This window comes from Vombatus ursinus, unplaced genomic scaffold (assembly GCF_900497805.2).
Source record: "Vombatus ursinus unplaced genomic scaffold, bare-nosed wombat genome assembly UNPS02014845.1, whole genome shotgun sequence".
Lineage (NCBI taxonomy): Eukaryota > Metazoa > Chordata > Mammalia > Diprotodontia > Vombatidae > Vombatus > Vombatus ursinus.
The window spans coordinates 6,968,538-6,988,756 of NW_020954623.1; the positions used below are offsets into that span (position 1 = coordinate 6,968,538).

Here is a 20,219-nt window from a genome sequence, read left to right on the forward strand (position 1 = left end):
ACCCTTTCAGGTATTTTATTTTCACAAAACTAATCTGTAAATGTGATCAAAATGACAAGCTCCAGACTCCATAAAGCCCCATTAAAATAGGCAGATTAAAGATGAGGATTTTTTTTTAATTTGAGTTTTTAATGCTATAAAAATATTCATGGCATTTCCCCTTTTTCTGGAAAATTCTCTCATAGAATAATTTAAGGATAAAATGCAGCATTTTCAGCAATGAAGACTAATCAAAAAAGCACCTTCAGTCTTGCTGGAGCAGCAGATACGGCTCTCTGAAAAACTGAGATGAGCAGAAACCCCAGCCCCTAGGCCAAGCATGTTGGGGGGTCCCCCAAAGAGGTTGTCGCCTTGGACCATGCTGCATGTCAAACCTGATTCAGACTAAAGCAAGTGAGTGTGGTCCCACGACAAAGTAAAGCCGTGGGCAGTCTGGCTGGCATACTGTTCATAGCTGGCCAGGGTGCCTGACAGGGACCTTGACTTAGAGGCTGATTAGTTCTTGGATCCTTAGCAGACAGGGAAAACTGCAGCCTTTTGGGAACTGCTTGAAATGAATGGAGTGAAACCACTGTCCCTGAGAAATGTCCATTGCACACAAAGAGCAAAGGCTGTCTTTAAGGGCCCTTGAGGAAACGGGAGATAGCGAGTATTTCACAGACCCCATGGTGTGCAGCAGCCTGGACTGTCCACTGAGGGTGCAGAAGGGGTGGGGCCCACTGTTCCTGTGAGCAGGTACCAGGCAGAGTGGCCTGTAGGACTGCAGAGAGCCCCAAAGACTCCATGGGAAGCGAAGAGGGGAAAGGCCTGCAGGTGCAGAATAATGCCTGGGCACCAGCTCAGGGCTGGCCTTTTGCCTTCTCTGGGAAGGTCTTGGCTCTCCAGAGACAGGCAAACAGCAGCCCCTGCCCTGGGGAATGTCTGAGGGTTGCCAGATGCAGGGTGTAGGAGGGGAGAAACAGCCAGTCAGGTCACTCCTTCCTCCCCCTGAATTGCAGATGACTGACTGTGACATCAAACATGGTCCAGGCCTGCCAGGATTGGGGACCATCAAAGCAGCCAGCTGATTTCTTGGTCTCGGCCCCAAGTCTCTTCGGCCTCAGGGCCCAGGTTTCCAGTCACCTGCGCTGGCCTGGTGGCATCAGAGTCACCTTGGGACCAGCTCCCTTGGAGAAGGAAAAGGTACTATCTTGAAAAGCGTGTTTCACTTAGGGAGCTTACTCCCCCACAAGCTGGTAACTGGGTACCCCAATATTAGGCCCCATGGACACAATGATGACCCAGGGTCAAACTGGGCTTTCACTTTCCTGAGATAAAAGGCCTTGCAGGGGCAGATGGGAACCCCACATTCACAAGGGCAGCAGCAGGAACAGAATGCACCTGTCACTCCAGGTGAGTTCTTAAGCACAAAGGTCAGACCTGGACAGCACCCTCCATGGGCATGATTTTCAAAAGCTAGCCTCAACTCTGCAGGGGCACAGATGCCCCGAGCTAACAGCCTCATGGGTCTTTCCAAGAGCATCTTACCTGGGGCTTCGAGGAAGTCACAGCTGGAGGTTTTACAGGTGGCGGTGGAGGACTAGAAGTTGGCTTGACCACCTGAAAGGCACAGTCAGGTCACACGTACTCTCATCACATTTCCCAGGCCTAGCCCTGCTCTCTAATTCCCCCCAGAGAGCCCCCAGCACCCTAGCTCCGCAAGGCCTATGGTGGAGCCAATCACAGAAAGGAAGTGGTGTGCTTTTTGAAATGGGGACAGGCCTGTTGACCCACCACTGCAGGATGGATCCAGCCCTACAAACCAGCTAGCCAAGGGCTTCAGGCAGACGGGGGAGGGGTCAGCCCTTCACCTCTAAGGGTGGGAACCACAGAGCTGCAGGACACCCCCAAACTCAGGTCGGGCTGGGTTAATACCATCTCCTTCCTCCTTCTTAGGTGGGGCAGAAAGAAGAGGATGCTATGGGCCTGGTGTTCAGTGGCGAGGCTGGAGATGCCTTGGAGTAAGATGGCAGAGGCTGTTTCTTGTATGGTTCCTGGCCCCCCAACACGAGGACAGGAAGTGTGGGTCAGAAAGAAGACATGAACGAAACAGGGTGACATGGATCAGCCAGAATGGGCAACCCTAACCCTGCCTCCTAGCAGGTGGAAAGCCTGAGATTGTGGGCTCAGTTCGGGGACAGAGGTGTCTGAGAGGGGCAAGGCAGTTGTCTGCTTCCTTCAGGGGAGTGCTCTCCTTGACCCCAGAGCTGCCTCACCTGCTTAGGTTTCAGCTCTGGCAGTGGTTTGCTGGGTGGCGCAGGTTTGCTCTGAGAGGGAGAGAAAGAGGAGGTGGGAAGCGTGAGGTGCCCTGAGCAGTGGGGGACCAAGGCCAGCTCAGCCCATGGGAGCCTTAGCTGCTGGCTTGGCCCCCAACCTGGACTGTGCGGCTGACCACGTCTCGAGCCGTTGAGCATCACGAGGTGGGATTGTGGCTCGTGGAGAATGTCCACAAAGGCCCAGAGAGGGGATACCCCAGGGAAGTCTTTGGGAGAACATGGGGTTTGAAGGCAAAGGCCCAGGGTCAAATCGAGTCCTTTCACCTCTTTGGGAGCCCTCCCGAAGACCCAGGAATGACTGGATTGTTTCTCTTTCCCAGGGAATTGGACGTGACTCTGCTCCCTGACTCCCCCCCTCCACCTCCCCAAAGGTGGAGCTTGACATTGCTCTCTCAGAGGAAGGCTGGGTCACTCTGGCTCCCTCTGCCATCAAGCAGGTCCCCCCAGATCCCATCAGAAAGTGCAGCTGCCAGGCCACGGCTTACCTGCTGAGGGGCCTGCCTGGTGTACACGGGCACTCTGAAGGGTGTCTGGGGTCTGGCTGCTGCAGGAGGCTGTGAAGCCACAGAAGGCAGGGTTAAAATGTATCTGCTCGAAAGGCCCAGTCAGCCAGGGGAAAGCTCAGCTGGTCTGTGCTTTGGTAGCACATGATTATGCCTGGATTCAGAGGATATCTCTCCTGGGAGGAAGCTCAGTGTCCAAGCTATCCCTGCACCAGGAGGTCAGGGGCCATGGCAATAATGGCCCATCATTGCAGAAGAGAGAGTGAGTGCAAGAGGTCCTCCTTGGGCTGGACCTTTATCACGGCTCATCTACCAGGCACCCAGCGCAACTGGAGCTCCCAGAGGAAACCTGCAAGGACGGCCATTCCTAAGACTGCTCACAGTAGGCCGGCCATGCTCCATCACTGTTGTACTCACCGCAGGGGGTGGCTGGCCAGGGATGACCAGAGCAGACCGGGGTTTAGGGTGCTGGGCAGCCGATGCTGTAGAGACCAGTCCTGGTGCCCTGCAGCCACCTTCGTGGAACAGGGGGTTGGAGAGGCCAGAAGGGGTTTCTGTCGCAATTTTCCTGAGGGAGGCAAAGGGTGAAAACTGGGGGTGAGTGGAGGGCTCAGTTGCATTTGGGTGCCAAGGTGCTTGGGGTGAGCAGGGGGAGTGGCAGGCTAGGGGCTCTGAGCAAACAGGCATCCTCCCTTTGTGCACACGCGCACACACACACACACACGCCAGTCACCCTGACACATCCCCCTCCTGCTAGGCCCCTGAGAACCACTGCTGAAATGTGAGCTGGGAAATCATTTCCGTTTTATAGATGAGGAAACAGGGGCTCAGTGAAGGGACATAGCTTATCCAAAGTCACCCACCATGTTACAGGGGATTGCCAGGCATCGGCAAGCATCCCTGACATAAAAGAGCTGAGCCTGTCTGCTCTTGGTGTGTATCCATGCCACAAAGCCACAACTCCCACAAAGCATAGGCCCCTTCAGAAAGTCTAAGGAAAGGGCTAAGCCAAACTGAAGCCAAAGGTCCTGGCACTGCCCCTCCCTCCCCGTGCCAGCAGGGACGGGGCTGGAATCCCCATGCTGTTCTTGGCTGAAAACCCTGGTGTGTTGGGCTCAATCTGAACTCCCCTTATCGAGAGCAAATGATTCCCACCAGCAGCTGGGGAGGGCAAGCTCTTGTGTGAGGAGGGAGGAGGGAATACAGAACTCAAGATCAAACCCTTTTTCTGGGACTGTGAGCTGTATGACCATGAGCAAGTCACTAACCCACTCTGAGCTTGACTCTCCTCCTCAGAAAAATGGGGCTGAAGCCACTCCCCCTCAAGGTTGTGCTTGGCTCGTTCAAGACGACAGATGGTTATAAGGCAAACCTTAACGCGTTCCCCAGTATGCCCACGAGCATGCCTGTCACCAGACTTCTGGCCTCCCTCCCCACCTCTGCACACTGCCAGTACTCAGGTGTGCTTTCACGGTGCTGTGTTTCCTTGCAGACAGACCCAGAGAACATTTCTCCTCCCCGGAGCCAAACCCACTGGGCCAGGGCAGCCAGCAAGAATCTACACCCTGGACGGTTCTCACCTCTTCTGCAAAGGGGGCAGCATCCGACGCTTGTAGAGAATGAAAGCCACGCCGATCAGGAGGACAAGCACGGCCAGGGTCACCAGCACCCCTACCAGCACACCCTGGGCCCCTTGGGAGGAGGAGGGAGCTATTAAGCACCTCTGTGGGCCAGGCACTTTGCAAACTGGAGCAGCCTTGCAGCAGAACTTTCATGCTTGAAACAGCCCAGGCCAATGGATGCCATCTCCATTCCCCTTTCCTCCCTGAGCCCTTGAATCAGCAGAACCAAGGGAATGACCCACAAGAGGAATGTTACAGAATTGGACCCCAGCTGGCTGAAGCCAGGTCTGCCCAGTCAGCCTGAGGACAGAGGGCAGGGCACCTTCTTGACTTCTGGGCATTTAGCCTTCCTTGCCTGGGAAGAGTCTCAGCCCTAAGACCAGGGCTTGCCGCGGGGGTCTGTGGTTGAGCTGGGTCTTTCTCTGCCTCTGGTACTTCCTCACTTGTACAACAGCAGTGACCCAGCCCATGGCAAGGCTGGCTCAGTGCCCCCCCAGACTCTGGTTAGTTCACTCTGCTCTCCAGCTCTCCTCCTCCCCAGTATGCCCAGATTACGGTTATCCCCTCGTGGTCTCTCCTGCCTGACGAACACTGAGAGAGCAAGACCGTCTACGTTATACCAGTAGGCAGCCAGTGGTCTCTTGAGTGACAGGTCAAGGAGAGTGGGGACTAGACCCTAAAACAGGCATGGCCCAGCAAAGTGTTTGGGTCACTCAGGCTGCAGATTGTTCATCCAGGCTTGGAGATGAGGAAGACAAAGGAGAGAGGGTGATGGGACCACAATCCCTGGCTCTTCGGGGGGCACACCCTCCTAGGCCCACTTGACTTGGCTGGGAAAGGGAGACTTGCATGTCTCAAGCCAGGGGCCCAAGTCAATGCTTCTTCTGGGCTGCTCACTGCAGACAATGCCCATTTTTGCCCTTTGACAGCCCACCGATCCGGCTGCCCCAAGCATGGCTGGCCAATCCCTGCCCCCGATCCCATGTTTGCTTCGTGTAAGGCATTGTGCAATGTGGTGAGGAGGCCAGTGTGGGGGGAATCACGTCACAAAGTGGCCCATTGGGGGTGTCTACCTGAGGTGATGGCAGCCACTTTCTGGTGGCAGTATGGTGGAGCCCAGCCTGGCTGACAATGGCATTCTCTCTTGTGGTTGCAAACCTGTAAGGGCATTAGCAGGGCATCAGACGGCGAGAGCACGACCAACGCCTCCATGCACAGGGAGTAGCTGGCATCGTCAAGATGGCACATCCCTATAACTCAATTGTGCAAAGACCTGGATCTGACTCTGGGCTCTGTCCTACACCAACTGTGACCTCAGTCAGTCAATAGGCATGTATTAAATGCCTACTGCATGCTAGGCACTGGGGATACAATAAGAAGCAAAAGACAATCCCCACTCACATGGGCTGACAATCTAATGGGAGAGATGAGCCAACATCTACGTACAAACAAGCTCTATAAACAGGAAAGAATGAACGGAGGGAAGGTGCCAAAATTAAGAGGGGCTGGGAAAGGCTTTCTCTAGAAGGTTGGATTTTAGTTGGGACTTAGAGGAAGCCAGGGGGGTCAGAGGAGAGGAGGGGAATACTTCTAGGCATGGGGAACAGCCAGAAGGCCAGTGTCCCTGGGTCTGAGAGTACGTGTCAGGGAAAGGGAAGAGGGGCCAGTTATAAAGGGCTTTGAGCATTTTCATTTGACCTTGGAGATGTGATAGGGAGCCCCTGGAGCTGACTGAGCAGGAGGTGGTATGGATGAAACTGAGCATGAGGAAAATCACTTCAGTGGCTAAATGGAGGATGGACTGGAGTGAGGAGAGTTTGAAGGCAGGCAGACCCCCCCGGCAACTATTGCCATGGTCCACGGATGAGGTGAGGAGGGGCTGTACCAGGGTGGGGGCAGGGTCAGAGGAGAGAAAGGGGTGTATTCGAGAGATGCTGCAGAGGTGAAATCAACAGGCCTGGCCACCATTTTGGACGTGGGGATGAGAAAGAGTGATGAATCCAGGACGATTCTTAGGTTGTGAACCCAAGGGACTGCAAGCAAGATGTTGCCCTCTACAGGGATAGGGAACCTAGGAGGTAGGGAGGGTTTAGGGGAAGATCATGAGTTCTGTTTTGCACATACTGAGTTTAAGATGTCTATTGAACATCCAGTTTGAGATGTCTGAAAGGTAGCTGGAGATGCAAGATTGGAGGCCAGGAGAGAGACTGGGGCAAGAGAGGCAGATTGGAGAATCTTCAGCACTGTTCAGTCATTGTTCAGTTCTGTCCAATTCTTCATGACCCCATTTGGGGTGTTCTTGGCAAAGATTCTGGAATGGTTTGCCATTTCCTTTTCCAGCTCATTTTACAGATGAGGAAACTGAGGCAAAGAGAGTAAAGTGACTTGCCCAGGGTCACATGGCTAGTCAGTGTCTGAGGCCACATTTGAACTCAGGTCTTCCGGACTCTGGGCCTGGCATTCTATCTCCTGGGCCATGTAGCTGCTCCATCAGCACAAAGGTGGTCATTAATCCATGGGGGCTGATGAGATCACCAAACGAAGTGGTAGAGAGGGAGAAGAGAAGAAAGCCCAGGACAGAGCCCCGAGGGACGCCTAAAGCTCATGGGCATGACCAGAAGGAGGATCCGGCAAAGGGACAGAGGAAGAACAGTCAGAGAGGGAGGAGAGCCAGGAGAGCACTGTGTCCCCCAAACCTCCATCTAGGGTAAATCTCTTAGCCTCTCCGGAGCCCACTTGTCTCATCTGCAAAAAATGGGGATTGACCTACACTAGCGTGAAGATAGGTGCCCTTGTCATTCTGCAGGCTCCAGGAGCCTGTGACCTCATGACACTGAATAAACCCCCGGCCCTCAGCCCCTTCTTCCTACGCCTCCTTGTGCCTGGGAGGAGGCCCTTAGCTCCACAAGGTTTTGCCAGCTCCTGCCAGGCTAGCGAGGCTTGGAGTTCAGGCCCAGCAACAAACTGCCCACCCAGCAGAGCTAAGCTTGAGCCTCGGGCAGGGCTCATAGGTTCAGGTGTTGAGAGGCTGGGCCTCTGAGACCACTAGACCTGCCTCGGTTGCACCACAGGAGAATGTCCACCATGAATGGACAGGTTTACACTGGCTGCCTGGGCACAGAGGAGGCCACTTCTCATTTGACTCAGTGGCACTGTGTGCACATGTCAGGAAGGAAGGATGGATTAAGCACCTACTATGTGCTGCAGATTGTGCTAAACCTTTGACAAACATCTCATGTGATCCTCACAACAAACCTTGGGAGATTTTCTCCCCATTTTACATCCCCATTTTACAGCTAAGGAAACTAGACAGAGGTTAAGTGACTTGCCTAGGGTCACACAACTAACAAGCATCTGAGGTTAGATTTGAACTCGGGTCATCCTGACTCCATTCCCAACATTCTATCCACTATGTACCCCCGGACGCCTCAGCTTCATGAGAAGATGCTGGGGTGGGGAGGGGGTGGACTCTGGGAAAACAAGGAGAAGCTAGCATCGGGGGTAGCCTGTGAAGGCAAGGAAGGGGGAGTCTGGGAGCCTGAGAGTCTTAGCATGTTCCTGAGATGCCACAGAACATGGGGTGAGTTGGTCATCGAGCAAAAACGGGAGACAAAAACCGAGATGTGGTTAGGTCATGGTAGAGATAAGGACCTTCCAAGACTACAGAAACGCACTACTCAAGGCCAGGAAGCCTCCACTAAGCAAGTGAAGAGCGTGTGGCCACAGATGTTGTTTTCAGGGCTGGGGGCTAAGGAGGGAGAAGCTGCTTGGCTTCCAAGGAGAGAAGACCACGAAGGCCGGTTGGTGACGGTGACTCCACAGCTACCTCCCAGACTGGTCACCACCACAGAGAGCACACACGCACCGACGTGACATACAGTGGATGGACTCATGCCAGTAGCACTGAAGGGACTGTTCTGCTTGACTCGGCATATTTGTTACAGGAAATTTGTTTCTTTCACTTTTTTAGGGGGTGGGCTGGGGGGATAGATTTCTGTTAAAAGCAGAGAGGACCTACAGGTGTGGGATGCTGCCTGCACTCCCTGAGGAAGTCACTCTGGTTAGTTTTACTATTGTTACGAGAGACTTCTCACAAATTGGCTCTGCTGGAAAGGGTTGGTATGTAAAACGAAAACATTAATGAAATGTCTCAAAGGTATACACAAATTAAAAACAAAACAAAACTTATTGCTGCCCACTGAAGGCAAGGCATGCAACAGAGAAAGAATGGTCTGGGAGTGGGGGGCTGACAGGGTTAGCCTGGGTGTTCTCAGCCACAGTTTGAGACCCTGGGGCTGACCCACTGAGCAGGGACGGAACGGGCCTCAGTGAGAGCCAGTAAGAATGCATTCTGCTGGTATCTTGGAAATCTAATCAAAAGGGTGGATAAAGGCGGAAGAAGACTGGCCGTCTGGGTGCACCCGCACCAAGCTGGGTCAATAAAGCTCAATACACAAGATAGAGAGACGGTGGCACATGGAGAAGGAGAAGGGCGCCCCAGGAAGACGCCATCATGGGCAAGGAGACTGGAAGATGAGCCTCCCACGTGTCCATCCAAGACCGTATCCCAGAAAGGGAAGAAAGCAGAGAGTAAAGGCAACATGGGTGGGAGAGAGCATCTGAGGAGGACCTGGATGGGGGAAGCCCTAGGGACCCCCAGGGTGCCAAAGTGTTTTGTACGGAAGGGAAAAAGGTCAGCCTCACACACAAAACCAGACATACCCACGAGGGCAGTGTGAACTCACCCCATGACCGTTGCATTGGCTGGAACAGTTCTCAGCTCCATAGACATGGAGCTCCTGACAGCGACCATTGTAGCAAACCTAGCGGAAGATGGGGGGGGCAGGTGTCTAGGGGAGCCCTGTCTCCATGCCCTCCCCAAGCTGCTGCCCTACAGGACCCACTGCTGGACAGACAAAGTGGAGGTTACCGCCCATGTATTTCTGCTTAAGACCCATAAGGCTTTCCTCTCCATACCCCCCGCCCCCTCCCCTCCCCCCCAGCTCATGTGTTGGGGTGGGGTACGGCTTTTCCCGGGGTCTGAGACCTTGGGGGCCATGGCCCCAGCAGCCCACACTCACCATCCGCTCTCCACACTTCGTCCCAGTGGCCACCATCTCAAAAGGCTTATCATCTTTCCCCTCTCTCACCACGGTGCACGGTATCCCACTCAGGGGGATGGTGCAATAGGCCCTGTTGGTGACCATCCCCCCAGAGCAGTGCAGGACCCCACATCTGTTGAGACTGCCAGGAGAGAAGGCTTTCCCTCAGCAGGCTGGCTCCTTGGGCCTCTCCACCAGCTCAGCCCAGGGCAATCAAACCAGCAGACAGCCCATCCCCCAGGCAGTGCCGTGCCGGGCTCGGGTGCTGGGCTCGGGTGCCAGGCTCAGGCATGGGCATTGGGCCGGGCTTGGGCACCAGACTCAGGCACCAGACTCAGGTGCCGAGCTCGGGTGCTAAGCTTGGGTGCTAGACTCAGGCACCAGACTCAGGCGCTGGGCTTGGGTGCTAAGCTCGGGTGCTGGGCTCAGGCACCGGACTCAGGAGCTGGGCTTGGGTGCTAGGCTATGGTGCTGGGTTTGGGTGCTGAGCTTGGGGGCTGGACTTAGGTACTAGGTTCAGGCAGGGCATTGGTCTGGGCTCGGGCACTAGACTCAGGCACCAGACTCAGGCGCTGGGCTCGGGTGCTGGGCTCGGGTTCGGCCGCCCCATTCCCCAACCCTTCCATTCAAGGAGGGCCAAGGTTACCACACCCTCCCTGCCTCAACCATCACTAACAGGTATCTGTGACCCTACAGTGTGCCTCAATGCAAGGAACAGAATTCAGGAGGCCCATCCCGGCTAACCTCGTGGGGTGTGTGGCTGGTGCAGGGCAGGACAGCGTCCCCCTCAAACCACGCGGCAGCCAGGGAAGAAGCGTTCCAACTCACCTCTGTCGGTATGATACCAAGCAGCCTGCCTGGATGTCAAGCCAGAAGCAGCTGTCAGAGGCCACAGAAGCACCTGCCGGGGAGGAAGCTCACTGAGCTGAGGCAGACCCAGCAGGGGAGGGGTCTGGGAGGGGCGGGCTGGACCCGGACGAGGCGCAAAGGCCCCCAAGAGTTTTGCACCATTTCTTTGCGTGGATGAGAGGAGATGACATTTCAGAGTGAGGTTGGCGTCCGCCCCAGGTTGACCTCCCATGGCCGATGAGCCTTAGCCTCTGCTCCCGGGCAGCCCAGACCACCCTGGCTCCTCTATATCCCCCCGTCGCTCCCCTCTTCTGCCCTCTGAGGCCAAGTGCAGTGAGGGGGGTCCACATGGAGCCCTGCAGGCCACGCCCCTTATTCCTTTCTCTCTTCATAATTTCATGCTTGAGAATGTCCCCATCTCCTGGGCTGACGTCTCCGTGGGATTCTAGGCCATGGACTCTTTCCTGGACCCCGGCTGCCCTTCTCCCGAGCTCCTCTCTCCTTGGGAGCTCCCCCGCCACGCCCCCCCACCCCGCAGACCCAGATGAGGCAGATGTCCTGGGGTCCACAGGGAGGAAGCTTAGAAGCCCCTCGACAGGATGCCTGCCCACATTCCCCAGCTCACCCTTGCCCCAGAGTGCCTGGCACTGCTGCTGGTGGGTGGGACAGGCCCCATTGTAACAGTAACCATTCTGGCAAGGCATGCCATTTTCTTGGAAGACATTCTCTGGACACTCTCCCCACTGGCCATCACAGTACTCCGGCAGGTCACAGTCATCCTGAGCCTCACGGCAGATCTGCCCGGGCGGTACCACCTAGATCAATGCCCAACAGGGACACGTCACCCACCTGAGGGCTGGATGCTCCTTCTCAGGGTGGCCTAAGCACCCTGCTCCTCCATGCCATGTCTCTGATTGGCTTTCCCCACCCTGCATGGGCTAGCCCTTGGGTCCTTCTTCCTCCTGTTTCCCCCAGGAACTGCCCCATCAATCGCTGACCCTCTCTGCCTCATCTTCAATCCCCCCTGAAGGGCCAGAAATAGGAGGGTGGCGCTCTGGCCCAGGCATCAAAATTGGAGGGCCCAGACAGCCCATGCCCTGCTCCAGTGGCTTCAAACAACTGGACTCATTGCTCAGGTATGAACAGTTGTTGCTTAAACTAGGAAGCTGCCTCCTGGAGGGCTCCCAGGGCACCCTCACCCTTGGGTCTGGGCCCCCGGCAGATGCCCTGTCACCAGGGGTCCAACAGCCCTGCAGCATGGCTCCCTCAGTCTTTCGCAGCCTCCCCAAATCTTTCCAAAGGCAGGTGGAGAGCATCTCTCCCCTCATCCAAAATGAGCTTGGCATTGTTCTGCTAGCTGTCCATTGGCTCTGCTCCAGCCATCCATCGGCTCTGCTCCAGCTGTCCACAGACCCTGCCCATGTCCTCTGTCTTGAGAAGCCTCCAAAGGAGGTCTTCCTGGAAGAAGCTGTCGCCCTGAGACTCAGCTGTGCACTCTGCTTCCTTAGAGTCCACTTTGGACCAGCACTGGCCTGAAACCGTTCTCCCCCAAGATCAAGCTCCCTTGGCCCCGTAATCCATCTCCTCATCTGTACTTAATGACATGTTTCTGCCATAAAATGACCTATCTGTAAAGCACTTAGCACACTGCCTGGCATACAGTAGGTGCTTCATAAATGCTTGTTCATTCACTGGCTTTTGTTTTTATTGACACCCCACCTACATTTCCTGCCTCCTAGCTCTCAGTGAGGTCCAAGGCCCTTTTCATTCTCATCCTCCCTGATCTGTAGAGCTTCTTTTGGCCCTGCTGACCCCATCCCCATCCCTTAGCTTCTGTGATGCTAAGCTCCGTGTTCTCCTCTCTCCCTCCCTCCCCCCTTCCTCATCTCTGTCTCTTTCCCTCTTCCCCCCTCCAGGTTTTCCTCCTGCTATGACCACACCTTCTCAGTCTCCATTGCTACCCTTCATCCACCCCTTGCCTACTAAGGGTGGGAGTCCCCCGTCATCCCACCCTTCGCCCCCTGGCCCCACAGTTCTGTCCTGGATCCTTTCTCTTTCTCCTCTATACCCCCTCTTGGTGCTCCCAGAAGTCCCACAATCATCTCTTGGCAGATTTCTCCCCCATCTGGACAGCCAGCCCTCACTTCCCTCCTGAGCTCCAGTACCATTTTAGACCCAATGGTCACCTTCAGCTGGACACTCCCTCCCCCTGATCCTCACTCTGAGCTGCTCTGTATCTGTTGGAGGTACCAACATCCTTTTAGCCCCCAGATTTGACCTGGGGGTCACCCTGGACCCTGTCCTCTTCCTCACCTCCATGCCTACTTGGCTGCCAGGTCCTTGCAATGCCAGCTCCCCAAAGTCTCCCTCTTCCATCCCCTTTTCTCTTCCCCCACCAGCCTCATTCAGTTTCTCATTACCTTCCCCAGGACTATTGGGCAAAGCCCCTAAAGAAAGTCTGCACTGCTGACTTCTCTGTACAGCTGCCAACACACTGCCCGCTTCACTCCTGACTCAGCCCCCATTTTTAGGTCACGCTCCAAGGGGAGAAACAGAGTGGCTACCACAAAGGCTGGCTGGGGTGCTGGGGTGCCAGACATCTGAGGCCCGTTAGAAACATGCCCAAACATATGCTCTGACAAAATATGTCAGAAAGCAGCCAGCAGTAGGAGGTCTAAAAGTCTACAAGGCAAGGCAGCCCAGTACAGACCAGGAGCTTACAGGAAGGAAGTCCTGAGGCCTGAGAGGGTAAGGTGCCCTGTCTCAAGAGGACAATATGGCCATGGTACAATTGGCTGGCCTTTTGCCAAAGACATGCCTGGCATGCCTGGAAGATGGAAGGAAGAAACAACGGGGCCAGTTGGGATGGATCTCAGAGTGAGCTGAACCCAGCAAGGAGATTGAAGGAAAGCCAAGAGGGCTTTTGTCTACACTGGACAAAATTGCCTTAGTGGTCCAGGCATGATCCCAGGCTCCTGTCCTGGGCACGGCCCCACCCATCGCTCCTGGGTCCGCCCACAGCTCCACCCTTGCTCTGCATTCTCCTGCCCCACCCCCACCCCACCCTTCCCAAGGGAGGGGCCTGGCTGCGGCCCCTCCTGGAATGGAAGCCCCTGGAGGGTGAGGAGGACTCTATCACCCCAGGGCCCAGCACAGAGCCTGGCCCACAATAGGTGTTGAACCTCCACATCAGTCCCTGACAGTGAAAAGACTTGAGGTGGGCTGGAGCTAAGAGGGACACAAGGCAGAGCATGCTTCTTCCCTAGGGGAACCATGGCTAACCCCAACATTCTGGGCCACAGGTTTTGGCGGCTGCTTTACCTGACACTCATGGCAACATTCTCCATGTGCACATGTGGCGCCTGTGACCAGTCTGCATGTGGTGGCATTACAGCAGTGGTTTGTGCACTCCTGCAAAGAGAAGACAGAGCCGTGAGGGGCCTGGTCTGTGGTGTGCGATATCCCAGCAGTCAGGAAGGTGCCTGCTCCCGCTCCAGGGCAGGCTTCCTTTTAAAGGGCCCGTGCCTTCTGTTCCCCTGGGGTTCCAGAGCTCCTACTCTGAAGGGTGACAAGTCATATAGCTGCCAACATACACTGCCCACTTCACTCCTAACTCAACCCCCATTTTTAGGTCACGCTCCAAGGGGAGAAATGGAGTGGCCACCACCAAGGCTGGCTGGGGTGCCACAGCAGGAGCGACTTCAGACCCTGCCCGGACTGATCTGTGTGCCCACGGCTGTACCCTGCACTCAGAAATGACTTTAGACATGGCCGTGCCCCACACTCGGGTGACTTCAGACCCAGCACTGCCCTGTCCAGCCAGGTCTATGTTCTAGTGACTTCAGACTCAGCCTGAATGTCCACAGTTGTGCCCTGCACTTGAGTGACTTCAGACAGAGCCCTGCCCTGCCCAGCCCACGTCCATGCGCCTGGGCCATGCCCCACACTCGGGTGACTTCGGACCCAGCCCTGCCCGCTCGCATCCACACACCCACAGACCTCTGGGATGCCACAGTCACACTCCTCCCCACGCTCCACAAATCTGTTTCCACACACGGGCCCTCCATAGATCTCATCCAGCTTTGGAAAGTTTGTCAAGCAGTTTGTCTGGAAGATGTTATTTCCAACAAAATTCTCCAGGTTGTTCCTACTGCAGGTGCTGAATGTTTTGGGGAAGACGGTGCTGCCAGAGAGGAGAGAGCGTTGGGGAGGATGCTCAGAGGAGTTACGGAGCTCACCCACCTCCGGTGGGGAGAGGAAGCAGCCAGGGCCAGGGAGCCCCAGCCTGGAAGCAGAGAGCATACCCCAGGCCAGTCATGTCTGACCTGGGTCCCAAAATACAGTCCCATAGCTCTGTACTTCAGGAAATAATTGTCCCTTTCCAAAAATCTACTAAACTCTCAGGAAAAACCCACTTCTATGAACAAAGGGAACAGGACAAAGGTGTGCTGAGACCTTCTGGCCACCAAGGCTGAGGGAGGAGGGAGAAGGGCCCTCTGGGAAGCCCAGGTCTCACTAGCCAGGTTACAGAGCCAGCAGAGTGTGGGGCTGACAGAGGGAGGGGTGCCAAGCTTACCCTCAATCCCAACCCTTACCATGCCCTTTCTTAGAAAGGATGGTCATGGGCAGCTAGGTGGCGCAGTGGATAGAGCACTGGCCCTGAAGTCAGGAGGACCTGAGTTCAAATCCAGCCTCAGACCAAACACTTAACACTTCCTAGCTGTGTGACCCTAGACAAGTCACTTAACCCCAACTGCCTAAAAAATAAAAAAATAAATAAAAAAAAAAAGGATAGTCATGAGAAATACCGGGCACGGTGCCCAACTACAAGGAAGGAAGGGGGAAGTTGGGCACCCCCCCCAAGCTCCGGGGCTCAGACCCCACTGGCCCACCAGGGACTGGGAACTTGGCTCCTGCCGCCTCCATGGAATCCACCTTGGTGGCTAACCCTACCTGAGGCTGGCCGCCATGATGCACCCACCGTTCTGCTTCTGCTCTTGACAGTAGCAGCCGGCGATGTTTTCATCGTGGTCCATGCCGAGGTTGTGTCCCATCTCATGAGCTATGGTTGACGCCACCCCAATGGGATTGACATGGTGGTCCTGGGGAGGGAAGAGAGTGGATGGATGGATGGCCACATCAGCCAGCCTGGTGGTGGGATGGAGCCAGCAAACGAACCAGGGACCCTGCCCTCCAGGCTCCATCGAGCTGGGAGGAGAAGCCATGGACACAAATCACAAGGACCAATGGAAAACAGGCCCAGAGCCCCTGCGACTTCAATTCAAACTTAGCCCTAAATGTGTGTGCCCCCCACCCAAAAGGCTTGAGAAGACAAAAAAGGACAGGGACATGAGGTCTGCAGGTCCTGCCGGGAGACTGTGGGGGGAGGGGGGAGACCCTGAAGCGTCTGCTCACCAGCAGCGCCAGGCCAGGCAGGAGCTCCTGCACTGTGGTCCCCAGCCCCGTGGCTTGGGAGCCCAGCCCTGGGATCGGGGCCCAGGGGCTGCCGCCTTCACATATGCTCACCTGGTTTACGGCCCCGGAGCCCGGGGTGCACATGGAGGCCACCTTGGCCAGCCCCACTGTCGTTTTTTCGAAATCCACACCTCTAAGAGAAAAGTTATTGACAACTTCTGAACCCAGTGCCCAGGAAGCCAGCCATGCCCAAGCCCAAATTCCTCTGCTGGGTGGGTGGGGCCTCACAGCCACCCCCCCAGTCACTCTTGGGGGTCCTCTCTACTCCTAGCTGTGACACACTCCATTCCAGGCCCCTCCTTGCCTTTGTCCATGCTGTTCCTCCCTCCCTGAGCACCCTCCACTCAACTTCTTGTCCCCATCTAAATGCTCTCTTTCCTTTGAGGCTGAGCCACCCCGACATTCTCTGTGCTAGAGCTCCTTTTGTTTTTAACTTCCCAGGGGAACCTGTGGGCCATGCTCCCTTGGGGACAGGCAGGGGCCACAGCCTCATGCCTGGGAAGCCAGCAGGTGCTGACCCCCTCCCAAACCCGGAGGATGCCCCCTCCCACCAACCTCCAGAACAAGCTTGGTCACTCACTATGGGGGCTGAGGAGCTAACAATGCGGCAGCCTGACAGGTGACGTGGCACTGATCCCCAGCTCTCCCTGACTCCTTCCGGTGGGCAGTGCCTGCTCCTGGAGCTCTCTTCCCCTCCTCCTTTCTTCCCCCCAGTCACCCAGGCACACGGCCTCTTCACTCGTCCTCATCTTCCAAACCCAGTCAGCTGCCGACTCCCTCTCCCCGCCCCTCTGCTAGCTCTCATCACCTCACCTGGGCTCAGGCCTCAGGCATCTGCCTTCACCAGTCTGAGCTGCCAGGGATGTTCTGACCACCCCTCCCCGTTGCCGCCTGATCGGCTCCGGAGCCAGAGCACCTGGGGCCAAGGTGGAGATGCCTGCTGCCACCCCCTGTGCACACAGCCTATGCCCCGGCACTTGTCTTCCTCTGGCCGTGGGCCCTTCATTTCCTTCTGCCTCTCAGGCAGTCTCTCAGGCAGAGCCACTAGCTACACCGTCCCTGGCCCTGCCACACCTCAGCACACGTGCTTACGTGATCAGCTGGGCATTGTCATGCTTCTTTCGAGGAACCAGCTCCTGGCTGCGCCACCTGAGGAAGTTGTCCAGCGTGGAGTCGGGGTTGCTGCTGATCTGGGCTTTGTCCCCCCGGTCCCATATTTCCAGGCCGATGAGGACCACGCGGAAATGGAGCTCCTGATAGAGCTGTGAGGGCAGGGGCGTGGCCAGTGAGGCGGCTGGGGAAGGAAGCCAGGCCAGCCCTCTTCACCCTGGACAGATGGGTCCAGGCTCATGGTCAGTAGACCCTGAGAATACCAGCACCCTGCCCACCCCATGACCCCCCAATTCATTCTGGCCTGTGTGCAGAAAGGGGCCAGGCAGTGGCCTTCCCGGTACAGATACCTCCCACAGAGGCTAAACCAGGGGGAAGGTCATGGGGGCATCTGGGGGGGAGGAGGGTCATGGGGGGTAGGAAGCCAGGGAGAGGGAAGAGAGTTGTGGGTGGTGGGGGCCACACCAGAGGGAGGAGGGCCAGTCATGGGGGCGGGGTTGGAGGTCATTCCCATAATGAGCTCACCTTGTCCACATGATTTACAATCTCTTTCACCCGACTCCGTATGTCCTCTCGGCCGCTAAACTTCACATACTGGGGAAGGAAAGAGCCGTCACCTCTGTGAGCTTCTCCCCCAGGCCTCAGCCTGTGGGGAGTGAGCAAATTTAGGGCTGGAGTGGGTGGGTCGTGGGCCTCATCCCGGCCTCTTACCTCCTCATGATCCACAACCACAAAGAGCTCCACGTAGTGGGTTTCCTTTGGGCCCGTCCCCGATTTCTGAGGGTGAAACCAAGGGCCCTACGGGTCAGGGGAGCGAGGTCCAGATCCCACTCCAGCCCTGGGGCCAAGGCCTCTGCCCCCCTGTCTTCCAGGAGGAGAGCCCTGGGCTGACTGCAGTAGAACTGGGCTGCTGAGACTGAAATCCTGGCAGGACGACCCCCCTACCCCAGAGATCTGGGGACTGGCCCTTCCACCCTCCGAGCCCTGACACCCGGTGGTCCTCGGCTCCTCCGTCAAATGTGGGGATTGGGTGGCCTCCCCTCCCTGCTCACTCTGGATCTGGGATCTTTCCGAGGCCCCAGCCCACAGTAAGCACTTAGAAATGCCTGTTGGCTGCTTCAGCCCTCAGTACAGAGATGGCACTCTGGGAGCACCAAGTCCGACGCCACCTCCCACCCAAAGGCTCCTGGTCAGGGGCCCTGATCTTGTCCCAGGGCTAACCCTGAGGCAGGGGGCACACCCCAGGCAGGGCCTCCAGACAAGGCCACTTTGTGACTGATACAGGAGCTCTCAGCCAGAGCAAAGGGAAGACCCAGACTCTGGTGCCAGGGTACCAAGCCCAAGAGGAAGGAGGGGGCCATCTCCCCAGAGCCTAGAAGACTTGACCCTGGGACTCCAAATCAAGCCTTCGGACTGCTGAGTGAGGAGTGTGCACGGGCTGCTCCTGGTGCTCTCCCTGCCCCCCTCCACTCCAGGCCCAGGGGCCACACCCAGGGCCTCACCCAGTTCCTCGGCTTTTGAGCTGCAGCCATCCTGGGCTCCAGATCCTCTTCCAGGGTGGTATTGCTGACCCCACATGTCACCAGCTTCTGAATGAGATGCTCTGCTCTGTAGACCGCATGTCTGCCCTCGTGGCCAGCACCCTCTAGGGGCTCGATAAGATGGACGGTAGAGCCCGTCTGGAAGAATCCCCTGCCAGCACAGGAAGGACGTCCCCTTGCTGACACAGAGCCCATCCAGGGGCACCTTCTACAGCCCCTCAGACCTTAGCAGGAGCAGCCCAGACGCTTGTGGCCAGGCTCTCGTGTCCTGCCCATGGCCCAGCTGGTCTGTGAGCTCACTAGCGTGTCCTTCACTAGGCCCATAGGCTGCCCTCCCCCAGGCTAAGGTGCTGGCAGAGCTGGGGCACTCATGTGAGCAGGGAAGGTTCTGTCACGTCAGTTAGGAGTGCTCTGAGGGGTCTGGGAAGGCAGAGCCATGCCTGGGAGGTTGAGCCGGGCAAGGGGCCGCCAGATCCTCTAACCCTAACCTCTGGCCTAAGGAGAACGAGAACCACCTTATCTGACTGCTTGCCACGCACAGTTCCCACAGGGGTGGGAGACGAGGCCATGGACAGCAGGGCTGAGACAGAGGGACACAGCTTAGGTGTTGTTCAGAACGTCCTCGTGGGTATGGGTAACATGGCCCCTCTGTGAAAGCAGGCAAGACTGGGCTATGTCCAGCCTCAGTGTCTTCACCTGCAAAATGGGCATAATAACCTTTCCACTCCTTAACTCCCAGGGGTATCACTAGGAAGAGGGCTCAGCAAACCTCAAAGCCGGCAGAGGCCTAATTACTTCCACTTGGGGAGGATCGTGGCTGACAGCGGCCATCCCTAAGGGACCTACCTGATTCCGTGGCAGGCACTGATGCTGACTGCCGAGTCCTGGTGCCCCTCAACGTGGCCCTGGTAGAAGCAATGGTCCTGGACCGGCAAGAGGAGAAAGAGGACAGAAGGTCACAGCAGTGGCCCACAGCCTGGCCAGGGAAGCCTCCTTGTCCCCAGCGCCGTGCCCACAGCTGCCTCCCTACCTGCAGGTCTCCGGGCTGCTCGGTCACCTCGGTGCCATTGGCCGAGGTATAGGTCTCCGTGTAGCTGGCCCCCATCAGGTCCCTGCAAGACAGGGGCTGCTGAGCTCCTCTCCCCTTTCTCCAGAGCCTCACTGGGTTTCCCCCAAGGTTTCTCATTATTCTCCTCTCCCTGTGGCCTCTCACAGACAGGCGAGCTCGCCTGGAGCCTGGGGGGCCCATGATTCCAGCAGGGGACAGTGGGTGGGGGTGCTGGGGCCTCCAGGGGCAGCATTCCTCTAGGGTGGAGCCCCGGCTCCGGCAAGGCACCAGCAATGTCTTCCTGAGGGCCTTCCGCGCTCACCTGTTCCTACGCAAGTGCAGGGTTAAGTTGCTTCCTTTCAGACCCAGGACATAGCGGAGGTTTTCTGGATACAGAGACTGAACACAACAAAATGGACATTCGTTAGGGACGAGCGTGCCAACCAACCCTCGCCTGGGGCCCAGGTACGGGGGGAAGGTCTGTGGCCGTACGTGGATCTACCCTCAGCTCCCTTCTCATGCCTACCATCTCGAGCAGTCACTGCAGGGTGCTCCAGCCGCCTGGCACCCGCAAGCCCACGGCCACAGCCCCAGTGACACTCAGGTCCAAGCCCGGCTCTACCCAGACGGCCCCAGGACCGCCATTTCTCCTTT

The 20,219-nt window shown here is 56.7% G+C and overlaps 1 protein-coding gene across 3 annotated transcripts in view; it reads right to left on the reverse strand.

The window, feature by feature from the left end:
* The window catches only part of ADAM8 (ADAM metallopeptidase domain 8), a 32,115-nt gene continuing 11,896 nt past the window's right edge, over window positions 1-20,219 (reverse strand). Inside the window, exons 3-24 of one of the 3 annotated variants that reach the window (XM_027840469.1) lie at window positions 19,888-19,964; window positions 19,548-19,629; window positions 19,364-19,440; window positions 18,479-18,668; window positions 17,688-17,753; window positions 17,502-17,570; window positions 16,959-17,128; window positions 15,918-15,999; window positions 15,345-15,493; window positions 14,391-14,574; window positions 13,713-13,802; window positions 11,017-11,206; window positions 10,371-10,443; window positions 9,522-9,684; window positions 9,186-9,263; window positions 5,514-5,598; window positions 4,399-4,510; window positions 3,236-3,386; window positions 2,801-2,869; window positions 2,256-2,306; window positions 1,528-1,599; window positions 1-1,166 (exon numbers count right to left, since the gene is read on the reverse strand). In XM_027840469.1, coding sequence (XP_027696270.1) covers window positions 1,119-1,166; window positions 1,528-1,599; window positions 2,256-2,306; window positions 2,801-2,869; window positions 3,236-3,386; window positions 4,399-4,510; window positions 5,514-5,598; window positions 9,186-9,263; window positions 9,522-9,684; window positions 10,371-10,443; window positions 11,017-11,206; window positions 13,713-13,802; window positions 14,391-14,574; window positions 15,345-15,493; window positions 15,918-15,999; window positions 16,959-17,128; window positions 17,502-17,570; window positions 17,688-17,753; window positions 18,479-18,668; window positions 19,364-19,440; window positions 19,548-19,629; window positions 19,888-19,964 — 2,328 coding nt within the window. In that variant the 3' untranslated portion in view covers window positions 1-1,118. The other 2 variants (XM_027840470.1, XM_027840471.1) reach the window with 2 other exon arrangements.